General features: G+C 32.1%; 2 protein-coding genes across 27 annotated transcripts in view; one reads left to right on the top strand and one right to left on the bottom strand.

The window, feature by feature from the left end:
• The window catches only part of by (focal adhesion protein tensin), a 449,419-nt gene that overhangs the window by 125,134 nt on the left and 298,866 nt on the right, over positions 1-25,419 (bottom strand). For 9 of the 26 annotated variants that reach the window (XM_076414747.1, XM_076414749.1, XM_076414750.1 and 6 more), the window contains one exon: positions 18,427-18,459. The exons of 12 other annotated variants lie outside the window; for them this stretch is intronic. In XM_076414747.1, coding sequence (XP_076270862.1) covers positions 18,427-18,459 — 33 coding nt within the window. Of the gene's footprint in view, positions 1-5,883; positions 6,226-18,426; positions 18,460-25,419 lie in introns of those variants that run through there. 5 more of the 26 variants (XM_076414765.1, XM_076414770.1, XM_076414775.1 and 2 more) reach the window with 1 other exon arrangement.
• Positions 12,067-12,957, top strand: LOC143202863 (uncharacterized). The gene is made up of 2 exons (XM_076414783.1): positions 12,067-12,232; positions 12,595-12,957. The coding sequence occupies exons 1-2, from the start codon at positions 12,202-12,204 to the stop codon at positions 12,894-12,896; spliced, it is 333 nt and encodes a 110-aa protein (XP_076270898.1). The 5' UTR covers positions 12,067-12,201; the 3' UTR covers positions 12,897-12,957.

Genomic DNA, 25,419 nt, shown 5'->3' with positions numbered 1-25,419 from the left:
AAAAGAGTTTAATTTATTAGTTTAATAGGAAAAATGGCTACCATACGAATTAACTGAAATAATTATTTGAACCGTTCCAAGAGTTGTGAAGAATACATTCTCGCAGATTTAGTTGAAAGTTCTGCCACAGCTCATCCACCAGCGCCTTTTGATTATCACTTGTTCAGAATGATGGAGCATGGCTTCTTTCGACACGGTATTGCTATATTGACAGAAAGATGGATTTTTTTTGTTAATTGCATATTACATTCGGTATGCTTAGAAGAATCTTGCTTCATAAATTAATTTATTACTACTCTTCTGTTGTAACTACTTGCATTTATATACAAGCAAGGCGTACATGGGATTAATACATCAGTATGTATTTCCCAAATTAGAATAAAACTATTCTACTTAAGCTAAAGTTAAAAATACACTTATGCTCTAAACTAGTGTAACTAAACTAGTAAAACTCTAGCTAAAAGGTCACGTAGCGATAAGCATTGGTAATTATTCGTAGAACTTTGTTTTAAGTGCGTTGGATAACTAGTTGGTTTGATGTTTTAGTGCAATCCCATATTTGCACCCCGTAGCTATAAGCTTTGGTAATAATTCGTAGAACTTTGTTTTGGGTGCGTTGGATTACTAGTCGGTTTGATGTTTTAGTTCAACCCCATATTTGCACCCCATAGGTCCAAATAGGGACCAAAAGTTGAGAGTATCTTCGGACTAACCAGTACAGTTGCTTGTCCTTGAATCTAATTTGCTATGCTTTTTGTCTAACATGATGTTTCCAGTTTAATCTACCATTAATATATATTTCGAGATATCTGGGTGATTCTGCCGAGGATCGGGCATCCGTCAAGTGACACGATTATGTTTTGTCCATTCGCCCTAACGCAAAATTAACATGAACAGATTTGGAGCTATTAAGCTGTATTTCCCAATCTCTAGTCCATTTGTAAATCTTGTTGACAGCTATTTGTACTTGTTCTATAGGCTTTAGACCGAAAAGAGAGAAAATGCTGTCCAAGATGATGGAAGATATTTTAATTAATATACATCTTATATATTTTTCTCTTTTTGAACTGAAAAAAACCTTAATCTATTAAATACTGTAGTTTAATTTTCGTAAAATAATCTTAACTGAAATTATCGTACTATTTATGCGCTAATTAGAATCTACAGTAGGTTTTTGAACCAGGAACACCGAAAAAAAATGCGACCGGTCATAGAATAGCAGACATTAGTTCAGTTAAGTCGAAGGTAACCGAAAAAAGATCATTAATAACCTTGAATTCTACAATTATAAATAAATGTTCCTCTGCCCATTTGCTATTGTGACGTAACAGTCATGATAGATAGATATTGCAAAAAAATGTTATTGATGATGTCCAAGGAGTTTAGTCGAGGAAATTGATTTGAAATATCGTTATCAGATACAAAAGCTGTTTTTATGGTAACATGTAAAAACTTGTACACTGTGATTTTTATGGTTATAATGAATATTCATCTTCTATTATATAATATATTTAATATAACATATATATATATATATATATGTTATATATATATATATATATATATATATATATATATATACTGATATTAAAAGTCAAAGAGCTAATGTGGTTAGTGCATAATATCAAGGACGATGATACATTTTAATTGAATCATCAGTGAATCATTAACTAAAGCAGTTAGCTCTTTGACATTTTACACTATGTTATTGAAATAATTTATTGCCAGTATATCGTGAATCTGCCTTTGATACTTTGCAAGTTTAGGCGAGAGTTTGTATTTGCATTTTGCTATTTTCAGTTATTTGAATGAGGTTTAATACAGTAGTAAAGATTATTTTCTGTAGCATCACAGATAACAAATTGATAACTAATTAGACTGATAAACTAGACACCATTTGCAATAATTAACACTAGCAGATAATTAAAATCAATTATATTTATTAAATTATATTACAAATATTCATTTGTTGGTAATTCATGATTTCATATATTTAATACCGCTGCTTGTATATATGATATTGTATATAATTTAAAGAAATTTTCTATCAGAAAAATCATTACCAAAATATTTTCCATTATTTTCTACAGGTTTTGATAGCGAAATGGTGATACCATGTCGAAAGTTGTTTCGTGTAAAACATATTGGCTTGGCGATGATCTAGCCATTCATATAGCTATGCCCTCATAATATTTTTCTCATTTTTGATCTTCATCTCATCAAAAATAAATATCTGGAAGTAGTTGATTCACTATAGTTGATAATTACACAGTTGTCCCAAAGATATTTGATGCAACATACATTTACAACCATGTCCCAGCAGTATTCGAACCCGCCACTATCGCAACAGTAGGTGGACCGTCCTTTCGCCTTTACCACTGCGCCACCAAGCCGGCAACAGTTAAACTTACATTAATACTTTGAATTTTCAGCAATAGATAACTCTTAACTGTGTATACATCCGGATCATATATATTAATAAAAATTTACTATTCATATTACAAGGCAAATTTGACTGAATTATTGATTTATTTACAAAGAAAACAAGTTTGTTTTAATATAATTAATTTTATAACCTCATCCACCTTGTCTTCGTTCTAGTTAAATATGTTTATGTACGTGATTTAGAATAACTTTTGTTTAGTTATAATAATTTTGCTCCAAAGCTAATTAACACCACTATTAAAGTTTACAATTACAAGTATATTAGTTAGAAAACGGACACTCCCCAAAAGTTATAAACAGATTTATAATTTATAGAGAAAATATTTCTTTAATAGAAATGTTGATTTCGACCATTCTATAGTCATAAAAACAAGGTTAGCAAAACTAGTTTTAAATAAAATAAACCTCTGCTAGGAGTAAACACATACAATGTTATTTAAAAAAACAGTTAAGCTTTAATGTTTTAATATATAATTCGTGTTATTTTATATGTTTCAATAGTTATAGTATATCAGGCACTCGATACACAGTAGTATTGTTGATAAAATATAGATAAAATAAGTTTTTTTCTGATTGTCAGTATATTGTCCTTGAATAGAGTAACGGAAATTATGTTATGTGATATTTAGGATGGAACTAGCTAGAGTATCAGAACCATGGACAGCTACTAATTATTGACCATCTTCGAAGACATCATACATCTTCAAATATTACGTCATTCCAACTATTCGTTTAAGATACTTAAAATGTACTACACAGAATTTTTGTGGGTAAAAACATATCTGAAGACAACAGTGGTTTGTTGAGCGTTATGTAATGTTTGTTGAGTTAAATATTCACGTCCAAATAGAATTCAAACTTAATTAATTCTTTACTTACTTAAAGGTTTACCACTGATGAATTGAAAAAGACAACAACGTTATCTATACATTATTAGTTATAGAATAAAACATGGATTAGTAAAACAATCAATAAATAATACATTTTAAAAACAATAAATTTTTACACTATAAAAATTAACGCTGTTTTACGTTATGCTATATTCTTATTCTAATATACGTAGTTGTTTCTCTAAAAATTTCGTAAAAATTTTATCAATAAACCTTGTAGTGAATGTATGTTGGGTAATAATAAACAACACACATCCGGTAATCAACAGAGATTGCAATATAAAGTTGTTTGTATTGTTTACTTTATAACTGTGACGATTTAAGATGGACTTTTTGAGTTTTCTGCGATTATATTTACTGATGCTGGATCTACTACAACTACCTTGAGTTTGGTATATAGGTAGTAGAAAAGGTATTGTAGAGATTGATCCTTTAATATTTTAGTTTGTTTAACTAATTAGATATTAATTTTGCATAATAAATAAGTGATTTTAATAGGATATATTTATATTTTTACTGATGTTGAAGATCATTTCACATAAGTATTATTACAAAGTGGACGCTGCAAAAGTTGTGAAGGTTACAATGTAGCAATTTGAATGGGAAGTTCTTTCACGCTCGGCGTACTTACCAAACATGGCCTCCTTTGAATACAACTTTATCAAAAAGATGCAGCCATAGCTTGGATGTTACACGGTTTCGAAATACTGTAAGTTGTGTTACCAAAATTATGGTAGAAGGTAGAATATTACTTAATTAATATATACTGGACCAATGTTTTAGTGATGTAATTGGTCTATCGAACTTCAAAAACAAATACATCAACAAAAGATAAACAAAAGAAAGCGTCTCTAAATCGTAAATCATTTGGTTAATAAGAATAAAGTGGACACATTTTCTTAGCAGATCTGCATAATAGCCAAGTGGTGATAATGTCTAAAAAATATTGCATACAAAAACAAATGGCAGTTTAGTCACATCTTGGATTGCATATAGACTTTCTAGCATATCAGTTAAACCATAAGGATATAATATTAACAAAATTCATACATTACTAGATCCAGAATGTATGAATCATTTCTTTAGATACATACTTTTGATAATTGCATTAATGATATACTGAAAGTATTGGATTACTGGTTTTATCATATTGAAGCATTGAAATATTATTACTTTAATTCTTGTATAGTCTCATCTAACTGAAGAGTAAATCAAAATTGAGCTTGGTAGTGCCTTAGACAAATACAAGTTAGTTTGAGAAAAAACAAACGCCAAAATATTAGTTATGTTTTCTTTAAATGAATAACTATTACAGAAAAATTAAAGATGGAAAATTGTATAATTAATATCGTAAAATTTAACGTGATTTTAATTAATAATTCTTTGATTATAATTATCATAACCCAAATTTTATATGTTGATTAAAACTGGATGTATGAATGCATTTTTAACAATGAAAGATATTGAATAATGTGTAGTGAAGATATTTTTAAAAGCTCTGAAAATCCATAATGACATGTTAAATTTGTTACATAAATGTACTTCAAAATGAGTAGATTGGAAAGTGGTTTATCCCGTCAATGTGGTTCTACAAGCTTTGACTGGATTTGATTGCAATAAATGATGTTAAAATACTACACCAACACCAGAAATCATTGAAGAAATATATCATATGGATTTGGAAGATCGACAATCGATTGAGAAATATTTTAAGTTATGTTTTGGGTAACCGAAAAATGATTCATCAAAATGAATTAAAATAAATCAGTGCATATTGATTTCACCAACAAAGAAATCAAGCACAAGCCGGTCTATATAAATCAGCAACTAGTCCCATATAGAAATACAGTCAAATATCTTGGCATGACTCTTGATGCTAAATTCAGGTGGAAGCCCACAAAAATTGTGAAGAACCCAATATATAATACGCTTTTGTTTTACCAACAAGATTTGAAATCACATTCAATCAAGATTTCAAAACAAACTACAAGGTATTGTTGATGCCCCATGGTACATTTGTAACGACAGTCTGCATAAGGACCTGAGCGTAGAAAATGTCGATACAATTATCAAGAACCATGCCCAGCTCCTAGCTTAGTAAAACCATTTAATCTAATTGAGTCAAGCTCCGTGCATATTAGAAACAGTGACATAAATGTGTAGCCCAAAGTATTTATTGTAGAATAAATATTTTGTAATTTTAAACCGTAGCAAATTAGAATAAAAATAAATAGTTTATTCTTGCTAATTTGCTAGATTGCTACTCTTGATACCACAACTCTGAACTGAAACAAGAATCTTAGAGACAGTATATTATTCAGGTTCTAAACCAAACACTTTCTTTAGATGCAATATGAGTTTTTTTCATAGATTATATTGAAACTAATAAAATAGTAAATTATAAAAGAAAAAACTGCTAAATCAAGGAACACATTATTTCAACGTCCATATTATTCATCATATTTAGAGTTCACGTTATTTTTCATACCCCCGAACTGATTGAACCACCTGGTACGTATAAACTCTTCACTAGAGCCGAATCACTTACCCCCATAATCCTCCTACTCCAATATTTATAAAAGAGATCGTAGCTCTGATCGAAATTCTCCATTTTCGCGATCATGTCAAAACAATCCTCATCCATCGGTGTCCAGAGGCGGGAGACGGGAGCTAGAACCGAAACGAACACTATTCTACGGGCACCCTAACCGCATTCCACCTCCACGGAGCGTGTGTTGTCCCAGTCGATCGACCCAGATCGTCCGGTCTAGTCGCGAGAACCGTATGCCGCCGATACGTTTCTAATACTGACGAATATTTAGCCGGCAAAATTTTTGAGATCCGCCGCTTTCGGATACGAAGTCGCGATGTAAACAGTGCGCGAATGACTGGTGAATTCGTGAACGACGATCTCAAACGACCGATGATGACCATTCGCGTGATTCTCTGCTTTGGGGAGTGCTAAGGGAACGGTGACAGATTTGTTTTTATTTTATCTCGGATCAAAATATTATTTCGGGTCCGTTCCAGCGTTTAAGAACGATTAGAATGTTACTTAAAATAAATATTAAAAAATATTTTTAACAAAAAAATTGAACCGACTTCAAAAAATAAATAAGGAACTCATTAAAAATTAAAAAATAATCAAAATTAACACAATAAAAATTTTTAAAATAAAATATATACATAATAATCAATGAAAAAAATATTTAAGCTATCTACTACACGTATTTTATATTATAACAGTTCAATTGAAAAGTCCCCGGCCTACCATAGTAAAACACATTTTTTTGGCAAAATTAGGTTTTTTTATTCAACATAATTCCCTTCAAGGGTGATACACTGATTATAGCGACCCTCTAACTTTTCGATGCCATTTTTGTAGTACGATTTGTCCTTTACTTCAAAATAGGCCTCAGTTTCTTCCCAGCGAGCATTCTTTTGAGATCTAAGAACAGGAAATAGTCGCTGGGGCCAGATCTAGAGAATACGTGGATGAAGAAGCAATTCGAAGCTCAATTCATAGATTTTTGATACGGTGCATTGGTGCTTGGTGAAGCAGCACTTTCTTTTTCTTCAAATGTGGTCGTTTTTTGGCGATTTCGTCCTTCAAACGGTCCAATAACGCTATGTTAATGGTCCTTCCTTTTTCAAGGTAGTCAATGAACATTATTCCATGCGCATCCTAAAATACAGACGCCATAACCTTGCCAGCCGACAGTTGCGTTTTCTCACGCTTTGGAGCGGCTTCATCGTGTGCAGTCCACTCGGATGACTGTCGATTGGACTTCGGAGTGAAATGATGGAGCCATGTTTCATCCATTGTCACATATCGACGAAACACTAGGGTTTATTACGCTTGGTCATCTTCAAACACTGCTCAGAATCATCAACTCGTCGTTGTTTTTGGTAAAAAGTGAGCTCTCACGGCACTCAATTTGCACAGAGCTCTCTCATACCCAAATATTCGTGAATGATATGTTGTACACGTTCAGTTGATATCTTTAGAGTGTCTGCTATATCATACAACTTCAATTTACGGTCATTCAAAATCATTTTGTGGACTTTTTAAATGTTTTCGTCAGTAACAACCTCTTTTGGGCGTGCACTGCGTTCACCGTCCTCGCTGCTCATTTCACCACGTATAAACTTAGCCCACCAATCCTTGATAGTTGATTTTTCCCTTCAAAATGCAATATTTTGTCAACACGCGAAATTCCTTTTATCCATTTTTTTCACAATAAGAAAAGTTCCTTCACTCAAAATACTATAATTCACAAACTAATATCTAAAACGGTTTTTTGAGGGTTTGGGCTAACTAAAAAACATATGGATTTAATTCCAGTAGAGCTATCTAGGTCTCAGGCCGGGGAGTTTTCAATTCACCTATGAATTTGAAGTCGGTGCCGAACCCAAACAGTTATATTAATTTAGATTTATTTTGTTAGCAGTTTAATTTTTTGTATATGTTATAAAGTTATATTATTTTCGCATTTTTTGGGCTTGGCACCGACTTCTAAGACTTTTAAGATAAAATTGATCATAAATATTTGGGCCAAAGGTAAAAATATTTTCGTTTAATAAAACTCTCTAGAAAAATATAAAGGAAATTAGAAAACTTCTGAACAAAGGGCCTGAAAAATTATGATTTTAATAACTGAATTCTTTTGTCTGCCGGATATCAAAATATATGCGCTATTCTCTGAGAGTATTTAGCTAAATTAAAATGGCAATAATTAAAATGGTATATCACTGATCGAACAATAATTAAAATATAATATTCTATAAAAATAAAGCTTCTTTTAACATTTAAAGAATATTTCTCATCATCTCACCTTTAGCACTTTGTTATAAACTAATATAACACTGTATATACTAATTATATGTTATAAGAAATTATTTGTTGAATTTTATTATCCCATTAAAGAATATTATGCCCTTGAGGTCGTTATTATTTTTATATAAAATAAAATGTAAGCAAAATTGATTTTTTATGGTAGAAAATGAGTTTATTCAGTTAAGCCATTGTCTGTCAAATTAGAGGTCAATCAGATAATTGCTTCTAGCTATACCCACGTTGTTACGTCGAAAATGTACCATTACACGGTACATTTAGGATGATTTTCGTTTTATCACTTCATTTTATGAATTTAGGTTATGCTCCAAACATTCATTTATATACTTGTTGATAGTCGGCCAGTAATTTAAAAACCTCACCTTTTGGGCGATGGAACTAAGACTTGAAAGAAACAGTAGATTATTAATTGCTGTTTTCTTATAACTTTTTTGTAATAGTTAAATTTTAGAATCGCATATTATGTTAAAACAAAAGCTCTTCAAATAATTACCGATGATTATCGCTACGTAGCCAAGAACTGAACGATGACCTCGAAATCAAATGGATTTACGAAATTCTTCAAGATTTCACGCTAAAACAAGAAAGAAGGTTACTAAATTATAGTGACGTGGAAGCAACACAGCTACTGGAAAATACGTAGGATATCAAAAGGTTGAAGAAGCATTGAAGAAGTTTAAGTGTTTATTCTTAAATTTAGCTTAAGTACTCTTATTTAATTCAAATTCGGGAAATATATATATTGATGTATTCATTCTGCACTAGTCGTACTAGTCTATTTATTTATGCAAGTACAAAAGAAAAATAGTAATAACACAATGTTATAAATTATGATTGTATTAAGGGTATCTAATGTAAAATATATTAAGTATCTGGCTAACAAACGAAAACGTCACAACTAAATTATGTTAAAATTGTAAAATGCAGAAAATGTATAAAGTGATCGCGATCAAATAAACGACTTTTATGGAAACTTTATTTAATTTCAAGACATCTGTAACTGTGGACGGCTTGCAGAAATATATGGTAAGACAAGTAAGTCAGTGTTGAATGAAATGTGTGAGAAAAGCCGTAGTGAGTAAGTAGTAGAGGAATAAATATGGCATAATAATCTATGATTTTTTTCTTAAAATAAATATAAAATTATAAAAGTAACATGTAAAATAAAAATATATTTTTGTTTTGTTTTAGTATACTCTCTTAACTTAACTTAGAAGTCCTAAAGTAACAGTTAGGAAATAGGAGAATTATAATTAGTTTATTTGTCTAAAAAATATGTTGTCAAATTTCATACTATAGATAAGAACAAAAATAAATTAAGATGAGCGAGAAAAGTCCCAGTGACTGATTTTAAAAGCATTATAGTGAATTTACCCATCGAAAACAAAAAATTTAACGGAAAGCTTAAATAAACTACACGAAAATACATAACAGAATGTTCCTATCGAATGAAACCGCCACATATAGATAGCTATCGATTTTAACAGATGAGTTTAAATATAAAATTAAAATAACAACCATTTTCTGTGTATTCCAATATGAACGTACCTATAGGAAAATGTTGACGTCGTCTAACCTCAGCAATATTAACCGGACATTGCTCCTTGTGATTGTTACTTATTTCGAGCAAAACCGTATGTCCTATCGAAGTAGCATCTCATATCATTGTATCAATTCATGTAAATATAGAACATTATTTCGATAGTGATTGCCTAAATAAAAGCAATTTTCCATTCTTTCAAAATAAATGCTCACTTACTGATAAAGAAAAACGAGGGCGGATATATATTCCCATTAATTAAAAAATAAGTTGAAGAATATTTTATAACTTTAGATGATTGTATTAACAATTGTGTAACATTATTGTGGAAAAAATGGATAAAAAAACGCAGTGGATGCCCGAAAGAAGTTATTAACGACGAAAACATTAAAACATTCCACAAAATGATTTTGAATGACCATAAATTGAAATTGAATGAAAAAGCACACACTCTAAAGATATCAACTGAACGTGTACATCATATTATTCACGCATATTTGAGTATGAGAAAGCTCTGTGCAAAGTGGGTGACGCACGAGCTCACTTTTGACGAAAAACAGCGACGAGTTGATGATTCGAAGTAGTGTTTGAATATGATCAAGCGTAGTAACCCAAGTTTTTGCATCGACATGTGACATTGGATGAAACATGGCTTCATCATTTCACTCTGACGTCCAATCAATAGTCATCCGAGTAGCCTGAACACGACGAACCCGCTCCAAAGCGTGGGAAAACGAAACAATCGGCTGGCAAGTTTATGGCGTCTGTATTTTGGGATGCGCTAGGAATAATTTTCATTGTCTACCTTGAAAAAGGAATGATCAATAGCGACTATTACATAGCGTTATTGGACTTTTTGAAAGACGAAATCGCCGAAAAAACGGCCGAATTTGAAGAAAAATAAACTGCTGCTCAACCAAGACAATGCACCGTGTCACAAGTCAATGAAAACGATCGCAAAAGTCCATGGATTGGGGTTCTAATTGCTCCTTCATCCACCGTATTCTCCAGATCTGACCACCAGCGACTTTTTCCTATTCTCAGATCTCAAAAGAATGCTCGTTGGGAAGAAATTTTCGTGGAATGAAGAGGTGATCGCCGAAACTGAGGCCTGATTTTTTTGAAGCAAAGGACAAATCGTCCTACAAAAATGGTACCGAAAAGTTGGAGGGTCGCTATAATCAGTGTCACGCTTGAAGGGAATTATGTTGAGTGAAAAAAAACTAATTTTGGCAAAAAAATTTTTTTACTATGGTAGGCCGGGGACTTTTCAATTGACCTGTTATATACATTTAAAAACTCGAATCAAATATTAGATAATACGAAATATTTATTTAAATATGTCGCATAAATCCTAGTATTGTTTTATATTTTAAGGGTATTGGTAATATTTTAAGGTATTTGTTATTTAAACGTATTTGTTATGAAAGCAATACAAACTGATGTTTATTTTAATTTTGAATACTGATTGTTATAGAAATATATAGTTAAACCAAAAATAATTCTCAATCCAACACTTTTAATACTAAAACTATTATTTAATAAAACTACTTTCAATTAAATATATGCAAATATATTGCTATTGAGTGACTTTGCCTCCAGTCCAAAGAGCAATAAAAAAATGTACAGGTTTTGAAGTATGTATACTTGTTTAAAATGAATGGGAACACTGAGTTTTTTATTACATTATAGCTCACAATACATCGCGACGAAATAATACGAAATGAAAAAAATAACTATTACGCCAACCGTAATTATTCACACGGTGCAAAATCCGTACTGTAGTGAGCGACCGCGTGTTGTGTCACTGTTTCGCGCTAGAAAGTCGCAGGAAGAGGGGCAGGGGAGGTATTACTTGAGGTCAAGAGCAGAATAATTAATGTTATTTTAAGCTCGTATGACAGTACAATATGTTATGTATGGCATATATAACGTGTAGTGTGTCTTGTCTTAATTTGATTTTATTTATTTTCGATATACTGCCCAACCCATGCTGGTTTCGAGTAGAGAATAAATAATCAGCATACTGTGACCGCTTTTTTCATATTACTTTATATTAATTTAATAGTGTTTTAATTGTTCTGATCAGTAAATTGTTTTGAGAGCATTAGAGTAAAGTTTTAAACCAGGCTAGTTATGTAGAGTCTAAAGAAAAACGATGAAAAGAAAGTGCCCATTAAAGTTGGGAAAGTGGGTTTCTCTAGTAAGATAAGAGTATTAGAAACAAGATCGAGAGGAAGAAAGAAGCTGTTATTAACTTTTCTAGAAACAAAACACCGGAAACAACGCCTAAAAAGGATAACGAGAATGCTCTAACAACAAAAGTAATTGAAAATAGCAAATATACCCCGATATTTTGAAAAGCATGAAAGAAATAACGGATTTTGTTGATATTGAAGGCGCTTTATATTTGGAAGTAGGAAAAAGTTGAGACCATCTGGCTCCCACTTATTGGAGGCCGTGGAACTTGAATGCTCCAAGTTAGGAAGGACGATTTAAAATGTAATGAAAGCCGTTAAAGTTAGATAACTAAAATATATTTCTGTTACGGGGTGCAAGAGGTAACTGCAGAGTAATTTTTAGGCTGTTAATTAATTTTTATTCACATCATGTTCACGTATCATTGGACACAAGCTTGGAAAATAAAAATTAACGAAAGCAAAATATGTGCATGCACATATCACCTACAATCAGACCGTACAAGCACCAATAACATTAAATAATACTATCATTCCATATAGCCACAACACTACACTAAATACATATAACATTGAATTGAAATATAAAAAAATGTATTGGCTAATTGGAAGAAAATGACAATTATTAGTACAATAATAAATTACAATTATATATACAAATTTCAGTATTTGCACTATGGACATATGGAGTTCAATTATGGAGATGTTCTGCAAAGAGTAACAAAATACAAATTTTTGAGAAGTCCCAAGAAGTATTGTGGGCGCACCTAAATACTACAGGATTGACTACCTACATCGAGGCCTTCAGATGGCCACAGTCAGTCAAGAAATCAAGAGAATTACAAGGGGGCATGGGGAAAGACTCCATTCTCATGAGTATATTGAAGTATTGCAACTTTCGGATAACACCAGAGGAGGACACAGACTCAAAAGAATCAAACCATCTGATCTTGGGTAGTGTTGTGTAGTAACATGTATAAATATTATTTCACCAGAGACTGAGATAGGGCCGATGGGTCCTCCTAGTTATATACCTAGATTTAAGTTATCATAAAGACAAATTGTAGGTTAGTCGGAAACGACTAGTATATATGTCAGGTGCAGATATTATTTTAAATCATAAACATGATAAGAAATACTGCTTGTCCCTTGGACATATTGTTGAACAACTAAGGGTAATAAGAAAATGAAGCTTTTTGTGAACTTTAAAATTTTGTTAATATTCTTATATAATATGAGCGATTAAAATGGCATGAAATGTTTGGTTCTTTTCTTGAACAAACTAATATAGTTCTTGGGCAAAAAACTAGTTTTTGTTCAAGAATCCTAGAGCCAAGCATTGTAATACATAATAAACTGATGTTAAACAAACTAATTCTAACATTCCTTAGGACTTAACACGAAGGACGATATAAATGTATATATCAATCAAATTAGAAAGAAAATACTGTCATTGGCATAATCCTCTTCACCTCTTTTCCTTAACAGATTTAATTGGAGAAGAAATGAAAGGGGGCTAAAATTTCCACTAAATCTTCGCCTATACATACTTCGCCTATTATATATATGTATAGGTACTATATTATGCATGTTGGCTGTGGAGAAAAATATCGATATTCCGATGTATCGATATCTTAAAAAACTTTAAATAAACTTTTTTTTTCAGAAGATATAACGATACTTATATGAAAAAATAAACAAAATGATATATCGGCACAAAAAAACATGGATATTCGTTAAAAACATTTTAAAAAATAGTGATATTTTTAACATATCTAAGTACCAAAACCTACAAAATTAAATATCAATTTCAAAGGTTGATTAAAGATAATTAAAAGAGGTTTTTCAAATATTCAAGAATTAAATTTAATTTTTTGGAAAACATATCGAAAAATATCGGCTAACAAAATCATGGATTTAACGGCAAAAATGTAAAAAAGATCCATATATAGGTACTTCTTTGGCATCCCTAACCTTTACTATACTGGTACTACATGCGGGGTACGACCGTCAACTTACGACCGGCATATCGGGCGAAAAATCGCACCGGTGTCCGTTTCACTTTTAATTCATCATTATCGAGTTGGCATTGGAACGAATGATAACGGTATCGTTCTTTTGTCTTTGAAGCGTAAAGTTACGCGCGGAATAAATCATTAACGCGTTTATTTAAGGTGGAGTGAACGGCCGTACGTCTCTGTTCGGATTGGTGTCACCGCGTTCTGACAGCTCGAGCTTGTGTCTTGATTTAATGAATTCACGGCTCCGGCGTCCGGATTGAGACGTTTCTCGAGCCGGTAAAGACAGTAAAAGCAAATCGTGCTTGGAACTGAATAATAATGACCGTTATATATCCACAAATGTGCGGAAATCAATAACATGATGTCAGAATACAAACTGTATGGAGTATTTTCTATTTTACGTATAAACTATAAATAATAATATTTAACTATAAACTTATATATATATATATATATATATATATATATATATATATATATGTAGATATAGATCTATATATATATATATATATATATATATATAGATATAGATCGATATAGATCTATATATATATATATATATATATATATATATATATATATATATATATATCTATATATATATATATATATATATATATATATATATATATATATATATATATATATAGATCTATATATATATATATATATAGATATAGATCTATATATATATATATATATATATATATATATATATATATATATATATATATATATATATATATATTAACTAAGACCATACAACGTAACGTAATATAACATACAAATGTTTAGACTAGTAGTACATTATTATTTGTAAAGAAGAGTCTTATTTATGTATATTTTCTCCGTATTTTTTTCTTAAATCACAGAGACAGAGGTACTTGTGGTTCTATCCGGTAATTTGATATTTTAAACCTTTAATTTTTTGGTCATTTATGTTTTTTATTAATAGATTTGCACGATAATGTAAAGTGAATTAGGCGTCATAATTACCATAAATGGCAACATTGTTGATGATTTTTCATGGGCTGTATTTGCCAGATGTAATACCTTAATATGTAACAGGTCAATTGAAAAGTCCCCTGCCTACCATACTAAAACACATTTTTTTGACAAAATTACCTTGTCTAGCGTGACACATAGATGGCGCGACTAGAATTAAATCCATATGTTTTTTAGCTAGCCCTAACCCTCAAAATATGCGTGCATAAATTTGACAGCTTGATAGCAGATTTAGCAGATTGATAAAATATTGCTTTTTGAAGGAAAAAAATACAGTTGAAGCAAAAACTTGTCTCTGAATTTTAGCTGTTTTGCCGAGTCCGGACACTGCCCCAGGAAAATTAATCTTCAAGAATTGGTATGTTAAATTTAGACGTGGAGAAATGAGCACCGAAGGCGGTGAACGCAGTGAATGCCCAAAAGATGTTGTTACCGACGAAAACATTTAAAAAATCCACAAAATGATTTGGAATACCCGTAAATTGAAATTGAATGAAATAGCAGACACTCTAAAGATATCAATTAAACGTGTACATCATATCATTCACGAATATTTGGTTTTGAGAAAGCGCTGTGCAAAGTGGGTGCCGCGCGAGCTTACTTTTGACCAAAATTTGGAGCAGTGTTTGAAGATGATCAAGCGTAACAAACCCGAGTTTTTGCGTCGATATGTGACAATAGATGAAACATGGCTCCATCATTTTACTCCGAAGTCCAATCGACAGTCATCCGAGTGGACATCACTCGATGAACCCGCTCCAAAGAGTGGGAAAACGCAACAGTTGGCTGGCAAAGTTATGGCGTCTGTTTTTGCGATGCGCATGGAATAATTTTCATTGACTACCTTGAAAAAGGAAGGACCATCAGCAGCTACTATTACATAGCGTTATTGGACCGTTTGAAGGACGAAATCGTCGAAAAACGGCCGCATTTGAAGAAAAAGGAAATGCTGCTTCACCAAGACAATGCACCGTGTCACAAGTCAGTGAAAACCATGACAAAAATCTATGAATTGGTCTTCGAATTGCTTCTTCAATCAACGTATTCTCCAGCTTTGGCTCCCAGCGACTATTTCCTTTTCTTAGATCTCAAAAGAATGCTCGCTGGGAAGAAATTTTCGTCGAATGAAGCGGTGATCACCGAAACTGAGGCCTATTTTGAAGCAAAGGACAAATCGTACCAGAAAAATGCTATCGAAAAGTTGGAGGGTCGCTATAATCAGTGTATCACCCTTGAAGGGAATTATGTTGAATAAAAAAAAACTAATTTCGCCAAAAAAATGTGTTTTTTTCTTTTCAGGGGACTTTTCAATTAACCTGTTATACTAACTAATTCATAGGCCCAATAATTTTCTGCAAAATGTATTTCCATGAATTTTTTCGATGTTTCAAAAGATATTCTATTAAAAACATTTTTAAAACATGTAATTGAAGACTCATTCACTGGTTGTATAACTGTTACTAATGTATAAGAGCAAGAGTTAAAAATAAATATTTATAATATTATTATAGTAAAATTTAAATCTTGAACCGAAATCGAAATCATCCAGATTTAAGGAGAGCGCATAAAACTAACGCAAATATTTAAAACTTTCATGGTCATACTATTCGATAGGCCTCATCGATAGTCGCTAAATAAAACCAAACCAAATATTTATCTAATCAATCTTCGATGTGTATTACGGCTCTAGGCGCGAATCATTTCATTTTAAAAAGAAAATAAACATTACTTGACGTGGTCAACAGTAAACACTGGGATAAATTAATATCTCGTGTATACGCGATTAGTCAAATTTTTCGAGGCTAAACTAAATATTTGGCGGAAAAATCGATTGTGTTATTCAGTATATTAGGTAATTCAACGAAAGAAGTGCCTTTCATGTTTATATTGTAGAGAATATTTAGATTATGACATGAATGTGTTTCTTTACTTGCATAAAAGGTTTAAGTTCTTCATTGCCGAAATTCCATTAATTATTGTAACAGGTCAGTTAAAAAGTCCCCGGCCTGACACATAGATGGCGTTACTAGAATTAAATCTGTGGCGACCGCCACGACCCTTTAGGCTACCACGAATTCACCAACAAGTACAAAGGTTGGCGACGCCGGTAAATTGGTACCATGCAGTTCCAGGCTATAAAAGACCATCACGACGACGTCTCGCTCTCTTTTATTTTCTCCATCACCTTGTAATAGTACAACTTCCACAGCGCTACCGTACTTCCTCTACCTAACCTAATATCCTTTCAATTCTCCCGTCGATCACATGTATCATTTAACATTGAAATTAACAGTATTTCTTCAACCAGTGTTTTCAGTTCTCATGCAAATTCCTTCCAAAAATAGTAGTGAGTGTTCTGACAAATAATCGCAGCGGCAGCCACACATTTCGACCGACTGACGAACATTCCTACAAATCCATATGTTTTTTCGTTAGCTCTAACCCTCAAAAGATGCGGGTATAAATTTGATAGCTGTCGGATTATTAGTTTGTGAATTATAGCATTTTGAGTGAAGCAACTTTTGTTATTGTGAAAAGTGACTATTACATAGCGTTATTGGACTGTTTGAAGGACGAAATCGCCGAAAACGGCCGCATTTGAAGAAAGATAAAGTGTTGCTTCACCAAGACAATGCACCGTGTCAAAAATCCATGAATTGGGCTTCGAATTGCTTCCTCATCCACCGAATTCTCCAGATCCGGCTCCAGCGACTATTTCCTGTTCGCAGATTTCAGACGAATGCTCGCTGGGAACAAATTTTCGTCGAATAAAGAGTTGATCGCCAAAACTGAGGCCTATTTTGAAGCAAAGGACAAATCGTACTACGAAAATAGTATCGAAAAGTTGGAGGATCGCTATAATCAATGTAACACCCTTGAAGGGAATTATGAAGCATGTTTAAATTACTGACTATTGGCTTCGTAAAACCTTTAATATTTTGGATGATGAATATGGGAGGTTGAAATAGGGTTAAAACAATTTTCTGAATGATTTCATCACTAGTTCTTGGATATTGAATCAGAATAAGATGTAAAGTAATATTAGGTACTTGTTTCCAATTTGCTTTTATTTTGGTAAAGGTAAGATAACAATAAAAAATTACTGTAACTAACAAAAAAAATGGATAAAAAACAATCTTGTATCCCATAAGTTGCAAAAGAAAAGTGTGTTTTCGAAGAGGTCCCTAAGCCATAATATGATGAAGCAGCATCACAATAACATTTTAGATTGTTCCCATTGGCTTGGGCAGCAGATTTATTCAAATAAAACAACAAAATATTTTTAAATAATATAATTTTAACAGAAAAATTGATCCGACTTCAAAAATAAATAAGGAACGCAATAAAAAGTAAAAAACTTTGATGAGAATTACAATATCACTCATCATATTCTGCAGATATCACGCTTCTTGTCCATAGTTAAATAACAAGTTCTACGTTAATTGTCTACGTTACAATAAATCTGACTTACCCAATCTAAGGCATCAAAAGGTTTAGTGCTTACCTGAAAATAAAAAAAACTATATTAAATTCTGCATAATTTAACAATATTGCAATGTGTTGTTTGAAAAAATCGTTTTCACCTGATTATATGCAGGTATGGCGACCAATTAACGTAAAGGTATCATTTATTGTTTTTTCTAGTTAACGTTTTATGGTAATTATTTGAACATACAATGCGCAGGTTCGCCAGCTGGTATTTTTACCTGCCATCGTAAACTGGAACCATTAATTTTCAAACAATTATCATAAAAATGTTGGAAGAAAGGGAAGGAGATATAATAGCGTTAGAAACATTTAAGACTTATACGAGGGCATCGAAAAAATGCGAAGGAGTACGAGTATTCATGTACAGTCGGTTCCTTTTAATTATATTTCTGATTACATCTGAATTTCTACTTTGGAAACATTTAAATCAATAAAGATTTCCTTCCTGTGCATTTCTTGTTTTCGTCATATACATTGTCCACTCAATGTGAAATGTTTACAATTAAGGCAATAATTAGAATAATATTGGATGTGCAGTATCAGTGAACGTTTCATAACTTATAAACTAATACAAAAACGATAAATTTCGATGTACTGGTGATAGGCATTCAATTTGTACTACATGACTTATTAGTAGCTTCCTATTTTGAACAACATTTGTTTCCTATGTACATTGAACATATATTTTGAATACTGAAGGTTTTTCAAACATTATAGACATTGATTAACTTATAATATCACTATAAATCTTTCAATGTATGATCAGATAATATTGGTGTGTCATATACGTGATGATATTCTGAAATCATTTTAAAATAAAAAAATATCTATTATAAGGTAGATAGAGTTTTCGATATTAACTTATATATTTGTAGTATAGTATACTTATGAGTGTATACTTATCAGTATATTAGAGATATGCAGCTCTTTGATGGATGTAGAACATATTTTCATACACTATTGGGTAATATAGGATTTAAAAATTGTAAATACAACCCACAGTTAGGTCTAATGGAACTTCCAGACATCGCTTTTAATAGAATACCATTTTTAAAAGCATATAATGAGACCAAGGAAGACTTATTTCGATTTGTGTACATATATGAGACAATTATCTATTAATTTATCTATTCAGGTACCTATTCAGCTATCTATTCAGTTATCTATTCATTTATATATTCGGTTATCTATTTATTCTGAACACTCTCCGCTATTTATTTATTTAATTATTAAAGACTCATAATCACTATAAATCAAAGATAATAGTTTATGTGCTGTAAATATAAATTGTAGCTATCTTATAAACCAGAGACTAATGCCATAGTGGCCAAAGTTTCTGATGTATAGTTATGATCTATGGATAATTTGAAGCATACATAAACGCCACTGAAAGTGGCTTCTACTGGCTCTTAATGGCAGTGTATCTAGCGTGTGGCTTTTAGCTTTCTCCCTTGTACGCATTGCACGTCCATCATAGCTGGAGCTGGAGAAGTGACTGCACTAGTAACAGTACTGTTCATTTGTTAATTTGTTTATTTATTTTAAAAATTCAGCTTATTCCTAGCGAGGCCTACAAACGTTAGTGACAGTGGATCAGGCGCGATATCTCTTGCTCACATTGCACGTCATTGTTGTTAGTGTTAGGATAAAAGCTGGTACGTCACGTGCTATCCCTTCGTACTGTGTGCACATGTCATACTTCATCCGAGCACAGTTTATCATTGCTATCAGATATCTCTATTGTCTTTCATCATTATTCTCTAAAGACACGTTTAGGCATTGTTAACACTATCGCAACTGCCCTTAATTATCAGTATCATCACCGTTAATCAATCTAACCAATAATTCATTTAATAATTATACGACTGATTTAACGTTTTTTATATCTTACTCTTATTCTCGAAAATTGGTAGCTCAGTTACTATTTTTGTATCTATTTCAGAACTGTCGTCCGACTATTTCCTCAAACGACGTTTTCCTATTTACCTTTAGTTTAATCGATTTATTGTTGTTTATAAGTACTTTATATGATGTTTGTTTTTATTGTGTATATATTTTTTTGTAACTAAAATAAATAAATGTCCTTTAAAAATAATTTATATTTTTATTTACGCCCACATAGTAAAATGCGTTCTACGGTATATGTCGACTGCCACCTGTAGCTTTACAGGACGCTCCGAAATCTCGACTTAGTAGCGCAAAAAAAAAACGAAATAGACGGACCCATTTTCTAGTCTCCTCCGTCGGCCAACTCCGTTTCGAAGACGCGCAGTTTAGAATGGCAAATAAGGGGATTACATCACGTTTATTTTTGTTAAGGATATATAAAATGTTAGCGGTGGCCTTTCTGCATATATAAGTGAATTACGGCGAATTTATGGTTCGTTTTTTTCCTTTTTCGTTTTTTTGTATAGCTGCTTTTGCCGCGATGGCACGTCGGGTTGCATGTTTCGCACAATCGATGGAATCTCAGAGGCTTAGTGGCGAAAGTAGAATCTTTTTTGTGTATGTCAGTGTGTGTATGTGTTTTAAAACGTGACTGATTTTCATAATTAATTCATCGCTCGAGGAGACGTCATACATATTATTATTTACATTAATTTAATCCGTTATACGCCAATCTACTATTACTGAATTAACTTTTCAGGAGTACTCATTTTCATTCTTAAAGGATATTCTGTACGAAATATTGTTATTTCTTAAAGTACTGTAGGTCCAGTCCAGATAAGAAGACTTTAAAATATATATAAAAAATAATTCAACAAAACATTATAATGGACACTATCTTGACAATATACAAGGTACTACAATAGTGATTACAATAATATCGTCAACACTTAAACGAGATACTCTTCGAGAGACTTTGTATAACGCCGGTCTTTGTATCCAAAAAGTGTACATCTCAGCATTCCTATTGGGATGTGGGCCACCGAGCAAAATATCTATATATATATATATATATATATATATATATATATATATATATATATATATATATATATATATATATATATATATATATATATGTATATATATATATATATATATATATATGTATATATATATATATATATATATGTATATATATATATATATATATATATATATATATATATATATAGTATATAGTAGCGCCATCTATGTGTCAGGCTGGGGACTTTTCAATTGACTTGTTAATAATTACTATATCTTTTAATGACAGCTAATAGCAAATGGTTTTCGGTTTATCATAATTAAATAGAAATCATCTCCGATAACCAACGACTATTTTTGAAAATTGTACTAAATTAAAGTAAACTATTTGAGATTGTTATCGTGAAAGAATGCCCCGCTTTACTGACTATCTACGAAACGTTGGTGACATTAGCTCGACTACGACCTAATAAATTGGTCTATTAGCAGGTGTAGTACGAGCGCCTCATTTCCTTGAACTAATGGGAAATATATGCAGTGTCAAAATGATGATAATTACATTAACATTATCGTGTCGTAATTGATTGAGTACACGTAAAATTGACACATTTCTATTTTAATTATCTTGTTTGTTGTTCTTATTGTGTCATGTACCGGATACACCAATTGTAAAAATGTATTTCACCGTGAGGCTAAATTATGCATAATCAATACATGAGTACACGCAGTATTATATAAAAATAATAATAGGATAAAAATAATTTATCTAAGAATACTATAATATTTCTGGTAAAGGAACTAATTTTTGTAATGATTTGAAAGTATTGAAATGGTGGCATCAGCAATTGACTTGAATAGTGATTCTGATAGTAAAAGTTTATAGTACCTGAATGAAACATTTCTATTGTGGGCTTAGGGCCCAATGCTGACAATACCAAAGACGGTTTCATATTATATGTAAGATTTGTGTGCATGGATATGTGTAATAGTTCACAATATAACAGGACAAATCCATATGTTATTTAGTTACACATATCTCACAAAAGATGCTTGTAAAACTTTGACAGCTGTCGGGATATTATTTTGTGAATTATATATATATATATATATATATATATATATATATATATATATATATATATATATATATATATATATATATATATATATATATAATATCTATATTATATAAAAGTTATATATTATCTACGCCAGTACCCTTAGGGAACATTATAGAGCTCACTTAACTAAGAAAAAAACACGCAACGCCAAATAAAGGATCATAAATCTGCAAAAGAATGGTATTAATGAGCGATCGACGCTTCCGAATAAAAAATCTAAGTCAGCCGCCGGAAAAACAAAAGAAGGTTAGCCGCCGCTACGCACCGAACGTCGGCCATTGACAGTTAGATTGACATAAGGACGAAAAAGGCGGCCTCTTCCTTATTAGCTCCGACCCGGAGGTCGTTAAATGGCCTAATGGATTATCTAATGGAATAATGACGATCGTTTATGTCTGAAAAACGCTTTTCGCTGTCGCAAAATTAATACGCGTTAGAATAAGTGGCGGTGCTCCGTTTTTCTCCGCTTCGACCAAGATGTTTTATTACGATTTATTTTTTGTACTTATTATTCGCCATTAACATGATCAATATCTGCCAACAGCAACGGATTTCTTACGAAAAGTGCTCATAAATTTAATTAACAGGAATAGGTTTTCTGTAAGTTTAATTAATTTTTTTAATGTTGTAGCCCATCGCACAAACATACACACATACATACGAGGGTCACTATTTACATTTCGGTAAAAGGAAAAAAAACAAATAGTTAAGCTGCGAATATATTTTTATTGTTTTTCCAACTACTCACCACGATGATCGATACACTTTTGCATCCGATTAAACCAATTTTCAAGCATTTATTCCATTCCAAATGAGGTATCTTCAAAACATGATTTTTGAACCCTTCAATAGCTTCTTCGGGCGATGAAAATCGTTGACCGCGTAGTTTATTCTTCACGGATGGGAACAAAAAGAAGTCATTGGGTGCCTAATCAGGCTGTAGGGCGAATGACCCATCAATTCGAGGTTTTGAGTGCTCAAATAGTCTCTTGTTTGAGCCGATGTGTGAGAGCTCGCATTGTCATGATGAAGAACAATCCGGCGTCTCTTGTTTGTTTTCCTTATTTCACCGAAAGCAAATTTCTATTTCACTTCTAGCAAACAAATGGTTGTGAGCCAATTAGAATTTACTGTTCTACGAGCCTCTAGAGGCACTGTTGCAATATGACCAGTTTTCTCGAAGAAACAGGCCACCATTTTCTTTGAAGTGTTTCGTGCGCGAACAACTTTTGTTGGATTTGGTTCATCTTGAAACACCCATATAATCGACTGCTGCTTACTTTCGGGCTCATACGAATATATCCATGATCTGTCGCCTGTCACGATTTTTTAAACATCTTTCGAAGCACCCCTATTGAATTTCTTAATCATTTCTTTGCACCAATCGATACGAGCCTTTTTGAGCGATTGTCAAATTGTGTGGGATCCAACTCGAATGTAACTTTCGCACAGCTAACTGTTCATGTAAAATCGCATATATGCTGGTGGCACTAATGCTTAGGGATGCTTCAATCGCACAATAGGTGACATGAAGGTCTTGCTTAATAATTTCGCACACAGCATCGATGTTTTCTGATACGACAGCCGATTTTGGACGACCTTCAAGAAACTCGTCGGACAGCGAACTACGACCACGATTGAATTCACTAAACGAGCGATACACGGTGGTTTTTGATGGAGCTTCATCGCCAAAAGTCAAATTAAGTTGATTGATGCACTCTTGTTGTGATAATTCACGTCGAAAATCGTATAAAATCATCGCACGAAAATGTTCACGAATCAGTTGCATTATTTAGCGAGACGAAACTTTCAACTAAATATAAAATAAACAAATAACGTCCATACGACAAAATATTCTGAGTACGCATATTATCAAAAATGCCAAACCTTGAGCCAAGCTCTTGAGGTAAATTCAATAAAAATATTTTAATATGACATTTATAGATATAATGCTTACAGCTTTTGCTAATACCCAAATATTCGTGAATGATATGATGTACACGTTCAGTTAATATCTTTAGAGTGTTTGCTATTTCATTCAGTTTCAATTTACGGTCATTCAAAATCATTTTGTGGATTTTTAAATGTTTTCGTCGATAACAACCTCTTTTATTTGTTCACTGCGTTCACCGTCTTCGGTGCTCATTCACTACGTCTAAACTTAGCATAACAATCCTTGATGGTTGATTTTCCTAAGGCAGTGTCCGGAAACTCGGCATTAAGCCTAATTTTTGTTTCAACAGTATTTTTTCTTTCAAAAAACAATATTTTATTAACACGCGAAATTCTTTTTTATTAATTTTTTTTCACAATAACAAAATTTGCTTCACTCAAAATGCTATAATTCACAAACTATTGATCCTAATTATCCTATTAATCCTTGACAGCTGCTAAATTTATACACGCATCTTTTGAGGGTTAGGGCTAACTAAAAAACATATTGATTTAATTCTAGTAACGCCATCTATGTGTTAGACCGGGGAGTTTTCAACAGAACAGTTAGATCTATAAATTTTCCCAAAGCCGTCATAATTCTAACCTATGTTTTAATTATGTTGTGATTTACTACGCTTTTGCCCTTGAATGGTTGGTGTTCACAATGCCAGGCAACACCAAAATTGACTATCAGGACACTACGCCAGAGTATATGACTGCTCCGCGAAGTAATTAGCATATTTAATGCATTTGTTCGCTACGAGATTAATTAGCTAGACCGTAAGCGGTCATGTGGTACCGGTAATTCTGATACCATCAAAATGTCAATATCAATAGCGCAAATATCCTGACATTTATCAGCTCGGTTTTCAATGTTCTAGGTAACAGTATCATAATTATAAACAACCGTCATCAAAAGATAGCGAAATACTGAAAATATAACCGATTTAAGTAAAAAAATAAAAGATAATTGTCCTTTCTTTTGTTTTGCTAATTTTATCAATGTT

The sequence above is a fragment of the Rhynchophorus ferrugineus genome, unplaced genomic scaffold (genome assembly GCF_030347505.1).
Source record: "Rhynchophorus ferrugineus isolate W39M unplaced genomic scaffold, kcgeb_rfMv2 rfM9, whole genome shotgun sequence".
Taxonomy (NCBI): domain Eukaryota; kingdom Metazoa; phylum Arthropoda; class Insecta; order Coleoptera; family Curculionidae; genus Rhynchophorus; species Rhynchophorus ferrugineus.
Note: the sequence above shows the minus strand (reverse complement) of the source record. Positions and strands in the feature narration are given on the sequence as shown.

Excerpts from the sequence above, each read along its gene's own strand:
- LOC143202863 (XM_076414783.1), top strand. The coding sequence starts at position 12,202 with ATGCTCCAAGTTAGGAAGGACGATTTAAAAT. Across the intron at positions 12,233-12,594 it reads TAGGAAGGACGATTTAAAAT|TATTTGCACTATGGACATAT; the intron begins GTAATGAAAGCC and ends TACAAATTTCAG.